This window comes from Pinus tabuliformis, chromosome 1_2, assembly GCF_031772625.1.
Source record: "Pinus tabuliformis cultivar Carrire ecotype Pingquan chromosome 1_2, CPIR1, whole genome shotgun sequence".
Lineage (NCBI taxonomy): Eukaryota > Viridiplantae > Streptophyta > Pinopsida > Pinales > Pinaceae > Pinus > Pinus tabuliformis.
In genome coordinates, this window is record NC_142298.1 from 78,225,966 (window position 1) to 78,247,707 (window position 21,742).

Genomic DNA, 21,742 nt, shown 5'->3' on the forward strand with positions numbered 1-21,742 from the left:
CGAAAATTCATGAACAGAAAAGTAACCCTCCAGCAGATTTAACCATTTATCTACGGCATCTACGTCTATCTGACCCTCAAATATGGGGATTTCAAAATCAACTTGTACCTTAAAGGGCATGGCATTTCCAGAGTAGCTGCTGGAAGCCGATGCGTAGCTTCTGGGTAGCCGCTGAAGGATTTGGGCAAAGTTGTCCATCATCGCGTTCCGTTGTCGCTCAAGGGCTTCTTCGAGCAAGATTTTGATAGGATCTCCTGCCCCCTCGTCTTTCTTCTCATTCGCCATAGGAGGCTGTCGGGATTTGCGAGTCTGGTCTCGCAAAGTTTCGACCAGTTCAAGCCCTAACTCCTTATATCCCGACCTCGCTGGGGACATGCAAAGAAAAACAGAGAAAAAGCAGACCACTCTTATACCACTGATCCAGACTTAAACAGGAACACAAAAAATTACAAAGATAACCATAAACACAGATATGCAGCGGAAATAATACTTCACTTAGAAGATGAAACGCCAATCTGTGGGCCCCGTTTGGGTAAATTGGTACATCAACTTCCCGGGGTCGTAACTTTGGCATACAATCTTCATTTGACACGTACAATATCTCATTAGAAATATCTATCCGAGCACTACCACTTTGCTAGGCAACATGGGTCATGGACCCATGTTGTTGCCTCAGATTTCCAAAAAAAACGTCGTTTAGGGCCTCAAAACGGCTTTGGAAGTTCATGACCCGAAAAAAACTGCTAAAAATAGTAAGTTGTGCTACAATTAAGGAAACTGAAAATGCTGAGAGAAACAATGGTGGGGGTCTAAGTGGACTTGGCAGGTGGCCACCAAGATCCACCTGGATCACAGGGGTCCAGACAAGAAGAACTATTACAGAAGCTTCAAGCTATCTAGCATTGCTTTCCACCATCGAACCTCAAAATGTTCATGAAGCATGCAAAGATGAATGTTGGGTCAAGGCCATGAATGAAGAGCTTGAGCAAATTGAAAAGAATAATACTTGCGAATTAGTTCCTAGATCTCATGATAAGAATATCATTGGAACCAAAAGGATATTAAAAAACAAGCTGAATGAAAATGGAGAAGTTATTAGAAACAAGGCTAGACTTGTTTGTAAAGGATATGCTAAACAAGAAGATATAGATTTTGAAGAAACTTTTGCACCTGTTGCTAGACTTGAAGCCATAAGAATGTTCCTTGCTCTTTCTAGCTTTCAGAACTTCAAAGTATACCAAATGGATGTAAATTCTACCTTTCTTAATGGAGACTTAGAGGAAGAAGTATATATTGAGCAACCATATGGATTCATCCTTGGAAATGATCCAAAACTTGTATGTAGACTCAGAAAAGCTCTCTATGGTATAGAACAAGCTCCAAGGGCCTGGTATTACTGTCTTGACAAATACCTCCATCAAAAAGGTTTTTCAAAAGGATCAGCTGATAGCAATTTATATACAAAGATTGACAATGATAAATTGCTAATACTTGTTGTGTATGTTGATGATATCATTTTTGGTGGAAATGAAGAAGACATGAGTCAAAACTTTGCTTTGGTAATGCAGAAAGAATTTGAAATGTCCCTACTTGGTGAACTCAGATATTTTCTTGGTTTACAAGTTCAACAAAATAAAGATGTATTTTTCTAGCACAAACCAAGTATCTCAAGCAGATCTTGAAAAAATATGGCATGGAAGATTCTAAACCAGTATGTACCCCTATGGTAATAGGATGCAATCTCAATTCAAATGATGAATCATCAGTGGTACATTAACCAACCTACAGATCCATGATTGGTAGTCTACTTTATCTAACAGGTACCCGACCAAACATCATGCATGCAGTGGGAATAGTTGGAAGATTCCAAGAAAATCCAAAGGAATCACACCTTCAGGCAGTCAAAAGGATTTTCAAATATTTTCAAGGAACACAGAACTTTGGTTTATGGTATCCTAGGGATACAGATCTTACTCTTCATGCCTATACAGATGCAGATTGGGCAGGAAGCATGGATGACAGAAAAAGCACTAGTGGTGGTGCATTTTAGATGGGTTCCAGATTAGTATCTTGGTGCAGCAAGAAACAAAGTTCAATTGCATTATCTACAGCCGAAGCAGAATATGTGGTTGTTGCATCTTGCTGCACGCAACTCCTTTGGATGATGCAAACATTGCAAGACATTCTGATTACATGTACTCCACCTATCTCTATTCTATGTGATAATACAAGTGCAATCAATATTTCAAAGAATCCAGTCATGCATTCTAATACCAACCACATACCTATCAAATATCATTTTCTCCATGAACAAGTGCTTGAACAAAAGCTCAAATTGGAGTACATTCCCTCCAAAGAACAGGTTGCTAATATATTCACCAAACCACTGCCCAGAGAGACATTTGAATATCTCAGACAAAAGCTGGGAGTAGTTGATGCATCATCTTGCTGTTGAAACTTATCTGTTTCATATGAAAGTGGTTGTACACGAGTTTCATGAAGTGTATCCGCATACATACATCGGTTTCTGTGGTTACAATCGCATATATGTTGGTTTGAAGAAAAACAGTGGGCCAGACTCAGGATGAAAAGGGTCTGATATGGGTCTGACAATGATCATATGGCACAGGTTCAGGGGGAGCATATACTTCTAATAATGCATTATTGGCATTATCTTAGAAGATCTTGGTACAAATTCACAGATTCAGGTGGAACAGGTGCAAAGGGAGATCATGGTTGCTAATTTGGATGGTGATTGACAGATGCTATTGATGACAGTTGTTGATAACTATCATAGTCTTGTTTTGTCTCTATGTCATCAAGGTCATGAAACGATCTATTTTGTTTCCTCACTATGCATGGGATGGATGATGTAATGTTCTTGTTTTGTCATGTATAAACATTTGGTATATCCCCACTTGGTTGGGTGGATGAGTCAATCTTGGTATATCCCCACTCGGTTGGGAGATGGATGTATGTATGAGCCTTTGGTGATAGGAAGGTCATTTATGATGTATAGAGTCATGGTCTTCTTATAGAACATCCTTTTGCAGACCTTGCTTGTAGTCAGGGGCAGCATGGACAACACACTTCAGGATATCAGAGAATTCAACATGTACTCAGGGGGAGCATAACCCTTTGCCCTTGATGACAAAGGGGGAGAGTGATTTGGGGTTGCCATCAAGTCCAAAGGGGGAGATCGTTGGCATTATGACACAAATTTGGCACTATGACACAGATGTTGTCCTTGATGGAAACTCTCACAAATGACAGATCACAGTTCAGGCTAACAGAATGAAGAAAGAGAGGTATACGCAGGTTCCCATTAACCAAGTCGCGTGTACACACGGGGGCTCATAGACAAAAAGGTGTGTATGGCGTACACACGCACTTTCACAAAAGGAAAGGTGCGTACATGTTGGAAAACTTGGTTTTGGTCCATGGTATTTGGTCCATGGTATTGGTCCAAGGTATCTTGTTCGACATGTTGACCCCAGGTATTTGGTCCAAGGTATCTTGTCCGACATGTTGACCCCAGGTATTTGGTCCAAGGTATCTTGTCCGACGTGTTGACCCCAGGTATTTGGTCCAAGGTATTGATTCTAAGTGGTTTTGGACCATGGTATTGAGTAAGGCCTAAGACTATAAAAGGAGGAGAAGATCATTAGGCAAAGGCACTCATGAATTGAATATCTAATGAAGAGCAAGATCTAGATTACAGGTTATTGGGTTATGGTGCACAACTGGATCTGAATCAAGGATGAACCTTAGCACTTGATGAAGGATAAGTTATATTTATGGGTCAAGATCTTAAGGCTTGAAGAGAAGTATCTTTGTGTGGTTTTTGATCTTTTATCTTAATAATTGGCACATTTCGTAATCTGTAAATATGATGATCTAGGTATAACTGATGTCTGAATACTTGTAAAGTTTAAATCATCATTTATAGATCTATACACAGGTTCATTATAGCAAAGGCGCGTATACACACTGGTTCGACATTCAAAAGCGTGTATACGCAGGTTTTCCTTGATACAAGTGTGTATGAACGCAGGTTCGTCACATTGAAGTAGCGTACACCTCATAAAATATTCTTTAGCTGCTTCTGATTGTTGTTGCAGTGTTCTAGGTTCTGGCTTGGGTTCTGGTTACTATTACTGTATTCTAGTTACAACATTCAGAGAAGTGATTGTTTGATTCAATTTTGGTTGGTGCAAAGGAGATTGGTTGATGCAGATATATTTGAGGTTTGTTTGATGTTATTGCTGGATCCAGCCTGAAAATTTATGAAATGTGGTCCCTGGGAGAAAAGAGAAGGTTGTAGCCTTCTGTAGGTCAACACCTACGTACTAATACATCAGCTAGTACAAGAGCTAGGGGGTTGTAGCTTCCTTCCAGGAGAAGTTGGAGAACGAGAGAAGGTTGTAGCCTTTTGCAGGTAGAAGCCTACGTACTAGTATAAGACTGCACCAATACAAAATATTGTAAAAAGAAGTTTCTTATTAAAAGAAAGACATAGACGATTGTAACAGGTGGTTTTCACCCACATTGGGTTTCCACCTTATATCTTGTGTTCATGTGTGTGACTATTTTTTTTGTTTTTACTGCTCCTGGTTACTGTTTATATGGTTCTGATGCACAAATTAAAGATCAACATATGAATAACTAACTAATTTATAAGTTTACAGGGTATACGATAGTTTCCTTATATACAGTTGTGTATACACGCAAGTTTTAGTAACTGAAGTAGCGTATATGAATCAGAATATGGAAATGAAATATTATTGACTTGCTAATGCTGATTCACCCCCCCCCCCAATATAATTTCCAACAGGTCAACAAACCTGTTCAGAGTGAGGTCACATGCATTTTGACATCTTTGTACATACTTTTTGAGTTATGGAAAATCTTTGACTTACAAAAAAAATACATTTTTGAATGCATAAATGGATTCAGCACCCTAGAAAACCCCTTGGGCACTCGAATTATGCAGATTAAACTATTTAAACTCAAGTTTTTAAAAATCTCTGTCAAATTTTGATTAAAATTAAACAGGAAAAATGTCATTTCGTCTATTAATTAGACTATGTACCTTTATTTATCATATATATTTTAAATATTTATTTATTAAAAAAATAAAAATAATTCATAACACTTTGTTATATATATATATATATATATATATATATATATATATATATATATATATATATATATATATCCTATTTGAATTGGTGGCAACTATACCAGATCTCACTATTTGCATTCCCAGATTGTGTTCGGTAACTCGATTGATTTCCATTTTTAAGTTGGTTAACTTTCTTTATTTAAAAGATAAACATTGAGAAAATTGTGACATAGCAAGTAGTTGTTCATTCCAAGTCCATTAATAAATTTATTTTTGTAGAGGCCTTCTTCATTGTATTTTCCATTTTATTTTTTGAAATAGACAAAAATATTAATGTACTTTAACATGTTGTGATACAAAAACTAATACTTTTTTGTAAAACTAAGGATCCTATCCAATTTGAAATGGTAACAATTTTTACACATCCTTGAAAGTGTCATTTTGAATGCCTTATGTTCTATGGTTGACAAAATAATCCCTCACACCAAAATTATGTATAATAAAAAGGTTTCACACTCACTAACATACGTAACACTTAAATTACAAGTAGAAAACCTAATAATTATCTATCAAATTTCAGAGGTAAAATAAGTTTGAAATTCTCCAATATCAAATTTGAAAAATAAAAAATATTACAAATTAAAAACTCTTTATTACCTTTATTCTCAATCAAATGATATCTATATAAATTTACAGTTCACACTAATTAAATAATTGAAAATAATAATACATTAAAAGATTAACATTTTTCCCATTAAATTTATCTCAATCTATAATAACAATTTTTTAATAACTAATTATTACATTAACAAGTGCTACCATAATTAATTATTAGGTTTGGAAACTCCAAATTTCATCCGTCAGACGTCACATATGATGAAAAATATTCCTAATGTATTATATTTGGACCATCCATACAGGTGATCCTCCGCGGGTGTTATTACCAGTCTTGTCTGCCTTTATTGTCCTCCAGCAAATCTGTGCGATGGCGCTTCATATGTTGGGAGCCTCTGTCACATTCTTACATTCATTCGAAGTTGTTGGGCACTCCGCTGCAACATTGGAGCATTCTCTGGTGAGGTGGGGGATTGCGCAGGGACATTCTTGCTTTGTGGCAAACTTAGCAATGCAGAGGGAGCGCCTCAGAATGAGCAGCCGAAGAGGAGGCTCTCGGGGTCGGGCTTCAGCTCAGAGGACCGCAATTTCTCCTTCTTCCTCTGTCGAGGTAACATCTGACTAGCATTGCTTCCATGGTAGAGCAATGGGACGTGGCAGCGTGCCTGGGAGCGGAGATATACCAGAATGCGGACATGCAGTGCGTCCCATAGTCAGGTATAGAATACCTTGCACACTGGCAAACTCCACATTCATCATATTTGTTTATGTCGAGCATTGTGGCAATCTCAGAGGTCAAGCTGAAGCAACTCAAAGAAACCCTCCACCGGCTCAAGGGACTGTGCCCATAATTGATATGCAGGTGCCCACAATTGATCTGTAACGCCCTACTAGGGAAAGTTCCTCCCCAACTACTCAAGCTGCCCTTGCGGGCCCAAGCGAACCGGCTCAGAGGATCCATACCAGCTCGGTGGTCCCTCTCTCTGACTTGGATGACTCCCATCAATTTAGGGGCAAGGTGGAGGAAGAGCCCTATACCACAGACGATGATTAATTTAACCAATCAGTTCGCTCTCAGCAGCCTGGAAAGGAAAGCTACACTCTGTTTTCATACCTTGTTATCTGTATGTGTTCGGTTTCAGTCTCGATTTCAAAATCTATGTGTCGGCTATAAGGATCCATATGTTTATCAGTCCTTGATCAAGTAATGTCATGTGTCGTTATGTTAGTCCGTCACAGCATGTCCATGCTCAACATCCAATTTTTGTACCTGTTCAATTTTGGGTATGTATGAATTTGGGCAAACTGTCAATCTTTCGGCAGGAGTTACAGGGCCATGGCCCTGTTGTAACACTGATGTAATTTTTTGACTTTTTGTACTATAATAGAATAGCCTGATTCAGGAAAAAAAAAAAAAAAAATTAAATAAAAAAAACTAATTAATTAATAAAATTATAATAAATAATAATTATTATTATTATTAAATAATAATTATTAAAAAAAATACTTATTAATTAATTATTAATAATTACTTAATTATTAATAATATTATTAATCTTTTATTTTTACTAATACAAAATTTTTAATAATTTTATTATTATTGTTATTATTATTAAGCAGTGGTTATAATATTTTAATTATTAGCATTTTCATATTTATATTAATATTATTTATTTGGTTAATTAATAGTGTTAAATAATAATAATAATAATTTATAACTAATCAATAATAATAAAATTATGAATATTAATATATATAAATAAACAATAATAAATGTGGTTGACATACGCCTATCAACATTTATGTGTGCTTTGATTAATATTATTATATTTATTAAATATTGAAAATATAATATTAATACTTTTATATTATTATATTAATAATAATACAAATAGTATTATTATTGATAATATTAAATATTATTGATAATAATATAAATTATTATTATTTTACATTATTAATTATCACTTCGACCTCCTCACATGTCACAACTCTCTTTAGAATGCAGATATGCATTCCCCCTCGATCTTTTCCCTCTATTATTCGTGTTTCTTAACACCATTGTAATCATGTCTTTTTATACCATTGGATTTCCCATTTGACTTTGCCTACCTATTTCTTCTTGCCTCCGCCTTCCTTTCCCTGCGTTGTCCTTTCTCTTTGTTCCAGTTTCTCATCTTCCTCCCCTGCAATGCGAGTTCCTTCCCTCATCGTTATCCTCAACTCCCTCGGTTCCTATGCTTCATTCCTCTTGGATCCAACAAACTTGTTTCCAAAGATACAAACATGCACCCACTGTAAGTCCCTTAAGGTCACTCTGGACCATATACGATCCATGCATATACAATATCGGGACAAAAGAAAGATTGACTTTGCATATCTCTACCACTAGTGTAATGAGTACATGAAGAAATTTGAGCAACTCAAGAATATGTGTGCTCACTTGGAAAATGCAATTAGTGTGCTGCAAGGGATGGTTGCTAAAAAACCAGGAGAATGTTCAAACACTTTGGACTATGACAGTAAAATTTAGAAGTCAGAGGATCGATCAGTCAACAAAGACTAACAAGAATATCAGCGCATGGCTCTCCTTTTCAATCATCAGATGTTACTCCTAGCTCTTAGCTTTATATTATAAATCATATTCAAATATGCTATGGAAATGTATTATGTTTCTCCAACAGTTTGTTAGAACTTTTAAACTAAATGCAGTTGGTAAATCTGGAACTTTTAATGTTAATGTAACAGTTGAAAAAGAAGGATCAAAGATGATTTTTGTCTCTCCATCTCCCTTGACCGCTTTAGCATTTATGTATTGGGGAGCTATGCTCTCTTCTTTTTTGGAATGAATATAACATATCCGAATTTGTTAAAAAAAAAGGGAAAAAATTAATATTATTATTAATGCTAATAATTATTGTTATTATTTATTATTAATAATGATATACATTTTTGTGATTATTAATGTTATTAATTTACATTATTAATTATGTTTCATTATATTTTTTTTCCCCTGGAAAAAAGTCATAATTTTTATTATGTGTTAAGAAATTACATTTTGCAGATGCCGAAGCATATTCATATGGAGGCAGCAATGCCTATCGAGATCAAAAAAATAACTGTAGAGTAGTCCAAAATATCTCCACGCAGGGAGCATTTCCAAATAGTTTATCAGAGATCAAAAATTGACTGTGCTCTTCGCAGAGAGCAATATATATGCTGTATATAAACAAAAATAAAGTTGTGCTGAAAACATGTTTTAGACAGTATCTATGTACATACTATAAACAAAAGCTACTCTGAAATATAGTGTGGGCTTCATAGCCCCTCGCCAAAATGGTCGTCAAATGGTCTGTGATAGTGCTGGTAGTATGAGCCATCTATTTCCTCCTGAATCAGCCAGTCTTCTCCTTCTCTATGCGCGGCCTCTTTGGAGAGCTGGTCGGCGACGGTGTTTTGCTCCCTGTATACATGTTGGCAAACAAAAGATTCAAAAGCAGCAGTCAATCTCTTTGCTTCATCAAGTATGTGCCTCAAAGAAAAAGCATGACAATGAGATGCATCATTCAGCCAGTTGCAGACAATTTTAGAGTCTCCAAATAGCTGCAGGTGTCTGCACTGTTTATGGATAGCAAAATGAATAATGTGTTTAGCGGTGCACAGCTCAGCATAGTTATTAGTGCCTCTCCCAAGGTTTATTTGCAGCTTGAAACAATGCCTCTCGTTGAGATGGAGGATAGCACCACCTCCACAGCCCGCTTCTTGGGCCGAGCCATCAAAAAAAGCCCATGGTTTGGATGTATCAATTGGTGCAGGTCTGATGATGCGAGGCGGGGCGGGGGGATCCTCTTCAGGAAGCATATTGTAATCTGCAACCGTGTGGAGGACGATAGAAGGCCAGTGAGGGGCTTTAAGATTAAAGATTGACTGGTTCCGTGCGATCCAAATGGCCCAGCATGCCAAAAGAGGCATATTAATGGCTTTCCTAGAGTGATTTTGGCACCAGGCATTCCAGGCTTCCTTGAGATTGTTGCCATGCCAATCTTTTAATGACGGGATCCGAGAAGCAAGAGATTTCCAGAAATGATACGAAGAGCTGCAAAAAAGGAATAAATGTTCGGTGCTTTCTTCTGCGCTATGACAGAGGTGACATCGGAAGGGTCCATAAAAGGACCTCTTCATGAGATTGGTGCCAGTGGGGACTTTATCGAATAGGATGTTCCACATCAACAATCTCGTCCGGGGGGCTGCCTTAAGCTTCCAGAGTGCTTTCCAGGTGGGAAGAATTTCTGGGGGTCTATAAGGTTCCATAAGTTTTAGATATCCAAGCTTGGGTGTATAAATTCCATGCTTGGCAAAAGCCCAAATGATCTCGTCTGGTCCATCAGTGAGCCTGATGTGAGCTTGAGATAGAGCAGATGTGTACTCCGTCCATTCGTTAGTCCATTGTGCAGGTATTTCCAAGGCTCGGGCGGATAACCATGCTTGCTGAAGGAACGTTGAGTTTGCACTGTCTCCAATATGCTTGATGTGAGTAATCCCTCTGCCTTGGAGATGTCTAATAAGATCAGTCGATAGTCTGCGAACTGCATTGCCTTCCTTTATGCGCCAGGTGATGCCATCGTGCAGCAGTGGTATGGTGCCAATGACTGCTTTCCAAATGTTGGAAATCTGGTGATTGGTGCCATGATGAGAACAGATCCAATCCACAATGGTCTGTGGTTTGATGTATTTAGCATATGCAACTTGAGACCAAAGGCCATCTGAGGTAAGTAGCCTCCATCCAAGCTTAGCAGCCAAGGCCTTGGAGAAGGAGTCCAACCTCTTGATGCCCCAACCGCCCCAACGCTTGGGCTTGGCAATGGTGTCCCATTTTACCCAAGCATAGAGTCTCCCCTGTTGTTGTCCTTTCCAAAGGAATCTGCAGCAAATACTTTGGAGCCTATTCAGAATGCCTTTAGGAATCCAGGCAAGAGCCATCCAATAGACTGGCGTGGCTTCAATGACAGCCTTGATGAGTACTAGTCTGCCTGCACGTGAGAGGTATCGATGGTACCATACCTGTAACCTCTTTTCCACTTTTGCAATTATCCATAACCAGTCAGCGATTTTGTAGCCAGATGGTTTTAGTCTGTATCCAAGGTACTTTATTCCATCCTTCAGATTCAATAGAACAAAGGGAAAGCGCTGAGTGACAAATGCAGATTCATGATTGGAGCAGCCCACCATGGTGATCGTGGATTTGTTTTCGTTTATCTTCATTCCCGTGGCTTGTTGAAAGAGGTGAAAGGAATTGTGGAGTGAAGTGGAGTCACCAATGCTGCCATTAAGGAAAATCAAGATGTCATCAACGAATAACAGATGTGTGAGGAAGAGATTGTCCACAATTTTGATGCCAGTCAATTGATGTCTATCCCTGGCTGATGAGATAATTCTGCTTAAACCTTCCATGATTAGTAAGAACAGCAGAGGCGAGAGAGGACACACTTGCCTGAGTCCTCTCTCTGAAGTGAAAAAAGGGGTGGCTTCCCCATTGAGTAATACACTGTAGGATACATCGGTGATGCAACTCATCGTCCATTTAATAAAGTCATAGGGGAAGCCAAGATGAGTTAGCAGCAGTCTTAAATACAACCAGTTTGTTCTGTCAAAAGCCTTCGAGAGATCCACTTTAAGTATCATTCCTTTCTGTTTTTTGATCTGCAGGGAGTGCATGAGTTCTTGAGCAGTGGCGATGGCTTCATGGATCTGTCTATGGTGCAAGAAAGCGAATTGTTCAGGGGAAATGTGCTGCGAGAGGATGGGCTTAAGGCGATTGGCGATTATCTTGGAAATGATTTTATGTTTCATTATATTCTGTTAATATAATTATTATTTATTTAATAATATTAAAATAATAATTATATCAATAAAACATTTTTATTTTATTATAAAATAATTACTTTATATTATTATTATTATTTTAATCATTAATTTAAATTATTATGATTAATTTACTTTATTATTATCATTAATTTTTATTAATTTATTATTATATATTATTATATATTATTATGATTGTTATTGTCATTAATTATTATACGGATGTGAAGTTCGGGGTACAATATATCTAGGGAGTCGTGGAAAAAGATTGAGATGATCCAAAAGAAATTCATAACCTATAACCTCAAGATCAAGGGAAATACTCCCTATCCTATATTCTTGATCGAATCTAGCCGGTTCCCTATTGAAAGTGTGGCTATGCTTAGACATCTGGTGTATAAGAAGAAGCTTCACAATATGGAATCAAAGAGGCTCCCAAAAATTTCTTTTAACTTTAGTCAAAACCCCCACCTGTGCCTCAAGCACGAGTGGCATCCGGATAATCAGTCATGGCTCAACCATTGTGGGATTAAGGAGGAGATCACCATGAGAAGCAAGGACAATATCAAAGATACTATTACCTCCAGTTTTAAGGACAAGATTTGGGATGCTAAGGAGCTAGAGGGTAAAAGGAAGCTAAGGTACTATAAGGGGATGATCAACCCCACCCTCGATAACCATAATTATCTCTCTATGTTCACTAGCACTAAGAAGAAAACGAACATCACTAGGATTAGAACTAACTCTCATGAGCTTTGGAGTGAGACCGGGCAATGGTCTATTCCCAAGACTCCCTGGGACGATAGAATTTTTCATATTTGTGATACTAAGAAGGTGGAAGATGAAAAGCACTTCCTTTTAGACTGCCCGACTCTTGCCCACATCTGTTCTCAATTCCCTATCATCAGCCACACCTCCAATCTTCTTGACTTATTAAGCCCTCCCAACTATAGCGATATTTGAACACTTCTTTCCCTGCTCTTTGATCATATAAACAAGATTTTGAAGAACGACAATTCGACTCTCTTTTCTTGAGGTCCGATAGACCACATTGGTATTAGTGGACATTAATCATCATCATCATCATCTTATTATTCTTTAAATATTGCTATAATTTATTTATATAATTTTTATTATAAATATAATTATTATTTATTTAATAATATTAATAAAGAAAAGATTTTTATTTAATTATAAAATAGTTATTTTGTATTAGAAGTAACCTAGCCACCCTCCTTTTTTTCCTTGAAAATCATGGAAATTCCAGCAAGATTTTGATAAAATCCAGTAGGGATTTCTGTAAATGCAGGTTACAACTGTCAAACTTCAAGATTTTGGGTGCCCCGAAGGTTTTTGATGGTGTTGAATCCATTTCCACCGTCAAAAACATGATCCAAACATTGCTACTTCAAGGTTTCTTGAAAAAAATTGGTCGGGTTCCATCCACTTTTGACTGTCCAAGCAATTCCTCCACCTTGGTAGACGACGCCTTTTGAATTTTTGTCATTAATTTGCATTATATATTTTTAATATTAATTTATTATTATTATTATTAATTTAATTTAATTAATATAAATGTGCTTGATATTATTTTCATAATATTAATATTAACCTTTGTTGTGTTGTTCAAAAGAGCTTTCATTAGATTTTTGAAAAGGCACAGCTTACAGAGTTCGACTCAACAATCCATGCTCTCTCATTTTGACTAGACTTGTTGAGATTGGGGACTGGAAGATACCATAATAGACAACTTACATACATTATTGCTAGAAGGCTTTTTAGCTCAAGCATAGCTAAAGTAAACAAAAAAGAAACCATAATTGATAGTAGCAATTCAAGGAGGGGGATAAGGGGGTAGTACAGGGGGAGCTGCAAAGAAACCAACTCAATCATGCATATGAAAGTCGATATGTTCTAGCCTCGCTTCCAAGATGCGAAAGTGGTTGTTGATGTGGTGGTGGCTTTGTCAGAGGTTGTCTAGGTGCTCCAAGATTTCATTTTGGGTGACCTAAATGCCATTGAAGTAAGCTTTGGTTTCGTTTCGGTCTTCATGCCTATGGTCCCTAAGAATATACATATTGAGTTGAATTTGTTGGGGTTGATCAGAAATGGAGTTCATTGTGGCAGGAGCTTCTACATGACCAGGCAAGTGAGCTCAAGAGAGAGTGTCGGTGTCCTCAGAGTCCTGGCTATTCAAATTTGCAATGGACGAGCTATGGTCGGGCTCGGGGCGCCCTCTTGAAGCTTGCCACCTTCCCCCACGGTGGGGGCAACCTCGTTGGCGTGGCATATGCAGAAGAGCCAACCTGCAAAGCAAAGAACAATTACTCAGACCACCAGCCAACCGCGCTTGATGACAAGGAGAGCAAATGACCTCTCATCCAAAACACCCACCAGCACAGACAACACAACCCCAATTAACCCTGGATGAACTTAGAAATCACCCTCCAGCCGGTCCAAAGACACCCTCACACCAGATGATATAAAGGAGTGCTCATCCAAAACACCCACCCACACAACCAGTGTAGTCACAATTAACCACAACAGAGCATACAAACCATTCTCCAGCCAGCCTAGAGATACCCTCACACCAGAAAGTACTAGGGAGGGCCCGCGAAAAGCCAAAAATCATGCAGCTACAAACCATCGGAGGGAAGACCTTCAAAATGTAAAGACATGCATAGGAATTAAAAAACGCAGACTGCTTACCACTCGTAGAGTACCGAAGAGCCGGAAAGGGTGCAATGTTGAGCTCAAGCCAGAAATGGACAGAGTCTTGAAGATGGATTAGTACCTTGTCCGTTCGTGTGCCCGGATCCCAGGGACAAAGCTGATAAAGGAGCCCAAACCACACCACAATGCCATTGCCCTACATTGCGCCTCGCAACCAAGGTCGGGACCCCAGGGAGCTGCCATGGAGCCAAACCCACACCTCGTCGATCCTCACAACCAAAATTCATCACCTGAGCTTCCAAGATGGATCGATACCCAAGCCATCCTTCGTAGTTATCAACAATTCATGTGGGATGGACTTTCGTACTAGCGGAATGATTGTCTAAATTGTACATGAGAAGAAAATTAATGAGCACATAGAGTGAGAACAAGCCCCAATAATTGCTCGTAAAACAATTGTTCAAGTGATTGATCACCCCATTGAGAGAATATTAATATTTATATTATTAATTTTTAATAATATTAATATTCATATTAAATGATATATTCCTATGGGCATATATCAATCATTTTAATTAATTAAATGTGGTGGTAATAATTACACATATAAATAACTTTTAAAAAAACGTTAGTTTCATTATAATAAAGTATGTTATTATTATTGTTTTAAATAAATTATGTTATCCAGTGAATTTATTACAAGAATTATTCATTAAGAAGATTATAACCTAGTTGTATTCTTAAATTCATATTACACACGTGCAATTTTTAACTCTATATTCATCTTTCCGTGCACTTTTTGAGTTTTTAAGAATATTTATCTTTTGGGTTGGTACACCATTATGCTTGGTGAAGGAAAGCCTTTAAACCCCTTTTCATTAAAGAGGGTATGTAATTTTTAGATGAGTTTAAGAATATATCCCTTTTATAAAAATTTGAACATTTTATATTTTCAAAATGTAAATTATTTTTTTTAAATATTGTATTTTTTAATTTTTAATTTTTTAATAATTTATTTTAAAATATTTAATAATTAAAATAATATTTGTTTAGTTTTTTTTAGTTTTTCATATTGTTGGAAATTTCTCGGAGATTTTTACATTTACTTGATTTTTAATTTTTTTAATTTTTAGATTAGTTTAAGAAATATATCATTTTTATAATAATTTGATTATTTTATGTTTTCATAATTTTTTTTAAATATTCTTTAGTATATAATTATTTAATTGAAATATTATATTTTTTAATTTTTAATTTTTAATAGTTATGGGCCGTTTTCACAATTTTTTATATGGTTGCAAATTTCTGAAAAAGAACTCTATAATAAATTTTGATTTTTCTAATGTTTTGGATGGTTAGTTCATTTAGATAAAAACTCTATATTTAATCAAGATCAAATATAAAAAATTATTAAATTTATTAATAAGTTAAATAATTCTTTAACCAAATTATATTTAAAAAACTTAAGTCAAATTAAATTAACTAAAAAATAATTTGCCAAAAACGAGGGTATTTGATATTCTGTGAATATGCTTTGTCTTGAGCCTTATCTAGGGCTAAGAAAAACACAGTGTGATGTTGGATGTTCGCATGTCCTCCACTTAGATTCTTGATGTTCGTATGTCTTCGTATGTCTTCCACGCGAGTGCATGGAACGATGTTTGGGGTAGTCGGCTGCCACGCTCCCCATCAAAGTTTGATCCCCGATTTGTACGCTGCGCAACAGCATATATATGTTTCAATGTGGTTTGTAATGTGAATGTAAACATGATGTGACAGTTGTCAGCTTGTCTGACACATATATGTAAAAAAAAGAGGGCCTATAATGCTTCTTCTGCGAAATAGCCCCTCCCATTTTTTAAAATATATTTTTTCCACTGGAAAAATCGTAATCTTTCATTAATTTTGAAAAATTACATGTTGTAGATGCCCATTGGCATATGCTGATAACAGTGATTCGTCAAAAATGGTGCTTTTTTAAAAAGAAGAGATCTGTCAACACCGCGCAGGGTGTACTAGTGCAAAAAACATCATGTTGTGCATATATGATTTATGTACATGTGGGGGAAATCATATTTTCCGCCCCTTTTTCTTCTCAACTTTTTTCCAAACCCCCTGTGGTTCTGTTGGATTTATCAATGCCAGTGCCATTTCAGCCACAGGTTGTGGATTTTCTTTATCAGAGTCTGATGAATCTGATATGTGATGCCGTTTGTTTCTGTTTATGTCCATAATATCTGTTGTATTTACCTGTGTTACTTCTGGTTGTTTCTGCAATTTTTTGTCTTCCGTTGTTGGTACTTCATTTGTCTGGCTGGGCTGTTTTGTATTTGTGATCTCCATCTCTTCTTCCTCCTCATCATCTGTATCAAGTGTGGTGAATTGCCATCCTTTCGCTTGTTTTTCTGTTTTCTTCCTTCTTCGGTTGTCTTTTTTAGCTGCTGGACATGTGCTTTGTAATTGACCTGTTTGTCTACATATTCGACATCTGAAAGCAGTGTTTTCGAAATCTAAACCTTGAGTCCAGCTCCTCTGTCCATGCTTCAGCTGAATCTGGTCTGGCAGTCCTTTGCTAAGATCTACCTCCACACATATCCTAGCATATGTGTAGATTCGTTCCTCCAATCGTTGAGTGTCCCATTTGATGTAGCGTCCTATGGTATTTCCAATTCCAGCTAGTACTTGTTCAGTCCAGAGATGTATTGGGAGGTTGTGTAGACGCACCGAAACTGGCATTTTTGTAACTACCATTGTATTTGCGTCAAATTCTGGAAACCACGGTGTGATGAATAGCCCAGTGGATCCCCAGAACCAAGGTCCTTCCTGCAATACTGCGTCCCTGTCAGCTGCTGATAAGAAGTTTACTATAAAGAAACCCTTGGAGCAGAGGTGGATTTCGCATTGCATGGTCCAGTTTGTGAATATCCAGTGGAATAAATCAATTGGTTTGGGCCAAAAGCTGTTAAATCTGCATATAACTGCTTGCCTTTCGTATGTATTGCAGTACTCCTCTGTTTCTGGTGTCTCTATGTTGTATACCGGGGTATGATCCAGTTGTTCCACGATATATGGCTTGTCGTTCATCCCTGCTTGCGTTGGCGCCATTCCTTCTTTGTTTTTCCCTTGTAGGATATCTTTGAAGGAGATGTTCCCTGGTTTTTTCCCTGTACCTGTGCCACTCCCTTCAGCTCTATTGTTATTTCTGCCATTGACAGATGCTCCCCCTCTCAATCTCAGATTGAGTATGATTGTTGACAGGGGTTCAATCTGATATTCCCAGAGATATTTATTATCTTGTAGTGCTCTGCCCCCATATATCAGATTTTGTGATCTGATGGGGAATCCTAATTGTTTCGTGATCATTTCCTGCATTTTTTTGACTGTATCCGACTCTTGCACCCAGATGATTTTTGATTTTCCTTCAGGTAGTTTTATGAATACTTGGAATCCTCTTTCCAGAGTTCCAGCTCTTGAAATTGATGGTTATGTTGCAGAGGTTTTGCTCTGATTCTTTTTCGAATCCCATATCAGAGAGTGGGCGGCCATATTTGGTATGATATGGGCCCGATTTTTCATATGGGTCTGATCTACCATGATAATGATGGACCCTGGCCTCGATCTGCATTTGATCCATTGGATCAGGACAATATGGGATCGGTATACCATATTATGGCTTTGATCTGTTAGTTCTGGGCTTGTTCTGAACAGGATGCCCTGGGTCGGTGGGAAAGACCCCGATTCAGAGTTTAATAAACCCAGATCTGTGCCAATGGTAGATAGAGCAGCATTTGTATATTCATTACAGGAGATTTTCCTTTCATACCTTGGATCTGCTAACGTTTTTACCTTCTCAGGAAGATCCACCCCGGATCGGCGAGTTTTTGCCCAATCTGGTGTGCCAATTGCCGGATCGGGACTCCTGTTTGTGCTGTGGCTTTTTGGCATAATATTCTTTTCGAGCCCTTTGTTATGATGCCGCTTCTGGAGGATATGTGCCCAGATCCGCGTTGTTGTTCGTATAAAAAACGCCACACCACGCGGAACCATTTCCTTAGTCCTATCCTCTTCTTGATCTACAGTTCCTTCAATCAAATACCGCTCAAAAGCGGCCGATCCATACCACAGCACTTCGATCTGAGGCTTGGGGGTTGTTAGACGCCTCTTTTTTCCGCCCTCGTATACAGATTTGTCATTTGTATTCACTGTGGAGAGCGATTCAATTAGATACAGGGTGAGAAGCTGTTGCTTTGAGTTGAAGGGCTCCGAGCTATCGATTTCTGGTGCCGCCCTAAGGTGAGCTCCCTGGCTCTTGATGGAAGAAGAGCACTCCGGTTGCAGGTTCTTTTGACTCGAGTCATGAAAAAACTTCTCCTTAGCAGATCCGGCCCAGGGCCGAGAAGGGACGCCGAATTCAGGGTATTCAACAGCCATGCATCCAGTCGATCCATAGCCTGTCAGGTCTTTTGGGGCCGTGTCGGCGCCATAAACCTTCACTGAAACCCTCATTGCCAGAATCGCTTCCATCGCCTTCTTCAGATCCAACTCCCATTTTTTAAAATATATATATATATATATAAGAGTATAAAACAATTCAATTATCTTCGTATTTTCTTCATTGGGTTTACATTCTATCCATGGTGTATCCGTTTGAAATGTATATATGGAATTAAATAGGTAAAAGGATATATGATGAAATATTTTTTTGGTTAACATATTATTTATATGAAATTAAATAGGTAGAATCTAAAATAACTCAGTGAATTTGAATTTTTATTTTTTTATTTGTGGACTTATGGTTAAGAAAATCCAATATAATTGTGTTTTAATTATAAAATTTCAAAATTGTTTTTGAGCACAATTATATTTAAACAAAAAATATTTACTAAATCAAAGGAAATGAAGTTATTTTTCTTTTTTCATGTTTATATATACTATTTTCTAAAAAGTAACTGATTTATAGTTAATTTGTTGGATCGATAATTTGTTGTATCTCATGACATGGTTATAGTATTGACATCTAATTTGACATTTGTTTGTTCTAAAGCAACATAGTATGTAGTTCATGGTATTAACATTATCACAATAAATACCTATGGGGAGTGTGATGGTGAGTAATATTTATTTTAACTTCAAATTCAAATTTATTAAGTTAAATGATTAAATCTTTCAAAATGCATTTTTTTTAATGGAGAGATTGCAAATTTATTCACACTATATATATATATATATATATATGGGAAATCCAGAGTTGAAATGAATCTATATTAATCATACCTATAGCTATAGACATATACTCATGGCATTTTGTTTTGACATATTTTTAATTTTATTTTCTAATATAAAATGTGTATAATAAATTATGTATAAAAAATGTTATTATAAATATCAAATTTTTATATTTATTAATTAAATGTATATATGAAATTTTGAAATATTATAGTTATGATTCGTCATTTCTTTTGATAACATATTTTATTATATTTCGTGTGTGTGTCTTTGATATATTTTATAATCTCTTTTCATTTTAAATTTTTAATTTGATATAGATAACTTTTTTTTTATTTTATTTTAAATCATCCATGGTTAACCATGGTCAACCATTGTCTAATGTCTAATTGTGACAATGATTGTCTTGATTTGTTGTTAACTATTGTTGGCTATTGTTTACTGTTGTTAAGTGTTGTGAAGTGTTGTTGGTTGTCTTGATATGTCTCTACGGTGAACCATGATCAACGATGGTTAATCATGCTTGACTATGTTCAACCATGGTCAATGTATTTATGGTCAACCACAATCAACCATGGTTAACCATGATCAACCATGGTCAATGATGGTCAACCATAATTAACCATGGTTGAATTTCATCAACCATGATCAACCTTGATTAAAATCTATTTCATCATGATCAACAATGATGGTCAACCATGGAAAATCATGGCCAACGATGGTCAACCATGTTATATAAAATCAAACATGGCCAACCAAGGTCAATCATGGTAAACCATGGTCAAATGTCGTATTGTGACAAAGATTGTCTGGATATGGAAATAAACCATGGTCAAGCACTGTCCAATGTCAGATTGTGACAAAGATTGTCTCAATATGAAAATCAATCATGGTCAACCATGGTCCAACGTCGCATTGTGACAAGGATTGTCTTAATATGGAAATCAACCATGGGCAACCATATTTATTTTAGGGTTTATAATTTTTAACCATTGGGTTTATTATTCCCCTAGGTTCATAATATCAATCCCTTAGGTTATTTAATCTAAGGGTTCATATTCTTAGGGTTTAATATTATTCACACAGGTTTATAGTCTCTTGTGTTTTTAGTATTAATCCCTGGGTTTATTATTCCATTGGGTTTATAATATCAATCATGGTCAACCATGACCAACCATGTTTTATAAATTCAATCATGGTCAACCATATTTAATAAAATCAATCATGTTCAACCACGGTCTAACATCGCATTGTGTTAAAGATTGTCGAAATATAGAAATCAATCATTGTCTCAACCATGGCCAACCATGGTCAATCATGGTCAACCTTGGTCAACCATGTTCAACCGTGTTTTATAAAATTAGACATGGTCATCCTTGGTCAATCATGGTCAACCATGGTCAAAAAATGCATTGTGACAAAGATTGTCTTGATATGAATATCAACCATGGTTAAGCATGTTCAACCATGACCTAACATCGCATTGTGACAAGGATTATCTCAATATGAAAATCAGCCATGGTCAACCATGTTTATTTTAGTGTTTATAATATTAGTCCATTGGGTTTAATATTATTCCCTTCGGTTCATAATCCCTTAGGGTTTTAGCATTAGTCCCTTGGGTTTATAATATTAATCCCTTGGGTTTATAATATCAATCATGGTCAACCATGGCCAGTCATAGCCAACCATGATCGAATGTCGCATTGTGACAATGATTGTCTTTATATGGAAATCAATCGTGGTCAATCATAGCCAGCCATGGTCGAATTTCACATTGTGATAATGATTGTCTAAATATGGAACTCAACCATGACCAATCATAGCCAACCATGGTCAACCATGGTCGAATGTCGCATTGTGACAATGATTATCTCAATATGGAAATCAACCATGTTTAACCATGGTCCAACATTGCATTGTGACAAAGATTGTATCGATATGAAAATCAATCATGGTCAAGCATGATCAACCATGGTCAACCATGTTTATTTTAGGGTTTATAGTATTTATCTTAGGGTTTATATACCTTGGATTTATAATTTTTATCCCTTAAGTTTATAACATCAATCCTTAGGGTTTATTAATCTAAGAGTTCATATTCTTAGGGTTTAATGTTATTCCATTAGGTTTATAATCCCTTGGATTTTTAGTGTTAATCCCTAGGGTTTATAATATTGATCATGGTCAACCATGTTTTATAATCCCTTGTGTTTTTAGCATTAAGCCCTGGGATCT

The 21,742-nt window shown here is 36.6% G+C and overlaps 1 protein-coding gene across 1 annotated transcript in view; it reads left to right on the top strand.

The window, feature by feature from the left end:
- LOC149204504 (aspartyl protease APCB1-like) overlaps window positions 1-6,368 on the top strand; it is a 67,153-nt gene extending 60,785 nt beyond the window's left edge. Inside the window, exon 9 of the mRNA XM_089397143.1 lies at window positions 6,049-6,368. Within this exon, the coding sequence (XP_089253269.1) occupies window positions 6,049-6,368 (320 nt within the window). The remainder of the gene's footprint in view (window positions 1-6,048) is intronic.
- Window positions 6,369-21,742: the final 15,374 nt, after the last annotated feature.